The 2342-nt window shown below is 31.9% G+C and overlaps 1 protein-coding gene across 1 annotated transcript; it reads left to right on the top strand.

The window, feature by feature from the left end:
* Positions 1 to 319: 319 nt before the first annotated feature.
* On the top strand, positions 320 to 2166 carry LOC134236028 (AT-rich interactive domain-containing protein 4B-like). The gene is made up of 5 exons (XM_062718207.1): positions 320 to 344; positions 488 to 573; positions 947 to 1102; positions 1606 to 1703; positions 1898 to 2166. The coding sequence occupies exons 1-5, from the start codon at positions 320 to 322 to the stop codon at positions 2091 to 2093; spliced, it is 561 nt and encodes a 186-aa protein (XP_062574191.1). The 3' UTR covers positions 2094 to 2166.
* Positions 2167 to 2342: the final 176 nt, after the last annotated feature.

Below are 2342 nucleotides of genomic sequence, written 5' to 3'. Positions count from 1 at the left end.
TAACTATTTAATTGTCGAGTTTTTAACCATCTAAGAAATTATACGTCTAATAATCATAAGTAGTTCAATCAGCATGCAGTTAAGTCTGAGATATATTTAAGTGCATCATTTTTTTTTTAGAAAAAGAATTTAAAATTGAAAACGAATTTTGAAGAGAACAAAATTATGTTAGTTGTGCAAAAAATTAATTAAAATATGCATCCCCTGGTTTATGATCAGATATGGTTTCAAATGTTGTGTAAAATGTGAAAAATTCCAAAGGGGCTGTAAGTCCTGTGTTACAAATGTAAATATAAGCTTTATTTATAGTAAATTCATAATGATGAGCATTCTTATCAGGACTGGTAGATTTCGAGCAGGACTGGTAACTTTTAAAATGTAGCCAGCCCTGTGGCTGGCTGCAATTTTCAGTAAATTTCCAACCCTGGAATCAGTGGTATAGATCTGGATTATGCAAGTTTTACTGTACTTGTGTCTGTCTTTACAGAGAGTGTCTTTAACTTTGATGACCTGGAGATGAAAAGTTCAATGTTAAATCAAAGTAAAGAAGAGAGATTTACCATTAATGTTCAGGTAGAGAATCTGTTACATTTACTATTAATGTGTAGGTAGAAATTGAATCTATTTTAGCTTAGACACCGTAAAATTTGAAAATTGGATGTACACCTTGTTCTTTTTAGTTTTTTAAACTAAAAAATAACCATTTTTTCCCCATCAAATCATAACTTAATTTGATGTCTTTTATGAAATATTATATTAATTAAATTGTTTTGAACTAATTTCTGATTTATTTGGAATTTAAATGCATGACTATGTGTATTTTCCACATTTTTGTATCTTTTGTCTATATTTATTCATAATACCAGAATTTTAGAAAATCTTGTGTATATTGGTAAAATTAGTCAGTAAATCTGTTAATTGTAAATCTTGCATTTTCCTATTTCAGCAATATAAGAGAAACGAGAAAGCATTTGAGCATGATCTGCATAGATTTATGTTGAGGAACGGCCTGACAGTTAAGAAGACAGTGATTTGGAGCAACACGCCTGTCGGTCTGTTCCAACTCTTCATGGCTGTACACGACAGAGGGGGGTATGAAAAGGTGAGTGGTTAAATAAAGCTGATATCTACAGTCAAACCTCATTATCTCACAATCAAACTCAACTGGACTGAGCAGATATCCAACAATTCAAGATGCCAAGCGTAAATTACTTGAAGAATAAGGCATTGAGAATTCAAAATTACTTTAAAAGACAGCCATGGTATATTGGAGATATCAGTGTATATAATACCTAAGTTTATCTGTAATTTTATTTTTAGAGATGCTTAAAAATCAATAATAATTCTGAAAGGCATGATTTGCATCAGGATGTTAATTTTATAACAGAAATGTTTGGTTTAAAAGGAACTCAATATGTTACTGTTTCTTTGAATGGATTGAAATTTCAGAAAAAGGATAGATTAATTTTAGGGAACAAAGTTTTACAGGAATGCACAATGATGAGTTCCTATTGAGCTAAATACATGTGATTAACCTTTGAATCTAGAACATAATCATTTGAATTAACAGAATCTATTTCTTAAAGCATTTCTTTTTCCACCTAGGTTTGTGTTAATATGCAGTGGTCATCAGTATACAGAGAGGTGACTGATTCAGCAGCCAAAGGGCAGTGTGGTTATAGAGCCAAGTTGTTCTACCAAAAGTAAGTGTCTAGTGATAACTTAAAAAATCAACATTGCAGAGCTAGCTGAATATCATATTCCTGACCTTGAAATCCTTGTTCAGTTTAAAGTTTACCTGTTGCTTTGAAGCGAAAAAAAGACTTTTCAGGTGTTGGAAAAAGGATCAGTCATCACCTTAATAAATATTTTTTCAAATGCACTATAAATATTGTAGGAACATTTACCCCTATGAACTGTACATAAAAGGTAAGGCTTACCAGGAAGTGATTAGAAGTATAAAAGGAGGCTGGAGGATTGGGGAGACGAAGAAAAAATCTGTCAAGTCTGACGAGGCAGAGGAGAGTGTACAGATAGGACTGGAGAAGTTAAATCAGTATGATAAGGAATCCAAGCAAAGTAAGTCACATTGAATAGATCAGACAAGCTAAATCAGTATGATAAGGAATCCAAGCAAAGTAAGTCACACTGAATAGATCAGACAAGTTAAATCAGTATGATAAAGAATCCAAGCAAAGTAAGTCACATTGAATAGATCAGACAAGTTAAATCAGTATGATAAAGAATCCAAGCAAAGTAAGTCACATTGAATAGATCAGACAAGCTAAATCAGTATGATAAAGAATCCAAGCAAAGTAAGTCATACTGAATAGATCAGACAA

This window comes from Saccostrea cucullata, unplaced genomic scaffold (assembly GCF_032062105.1).
Source record: "Saccostrea cucullata isolate Sc308-1 unplaced genomic scaffold, CSIRO_AGI_Scuc_v1 ctg5208, whole genome shotgun sequence".
In the NCBI taxonomy this organism is placed as follows: Eukaryota; Metazoa; Mollusca; class Bivalvia; order Ostreida; family Ostreidae; genus Saccostrea; species Saccostrea cuccullata.
Note: the sequence above shows the minus strand (reverse complement) of the source record. Positions and strands in the feature narration are given on the sequence as shown.

Coding starts and splice junctions, on each gene's coding strand:
- LOC134236028 (XM_062718207.1), top strand. CDS start 320: ATGATGAGCATTCTTATCAGGACTG. Junction 345..487: donor GAGCATTCTTATCAGGACTG/GTAGATTTCGAG, acceptor CTGTCTTTACAG/AGAGTGTCTTTAACTTTGAT. Junction 1,103..1,605: donor ACAGAGGGGGGTATGAAAAG/GTGAGTGGTTAA, acceptor TTTTCCACCTAG/GTTTGTGTTAATATGCAGTG.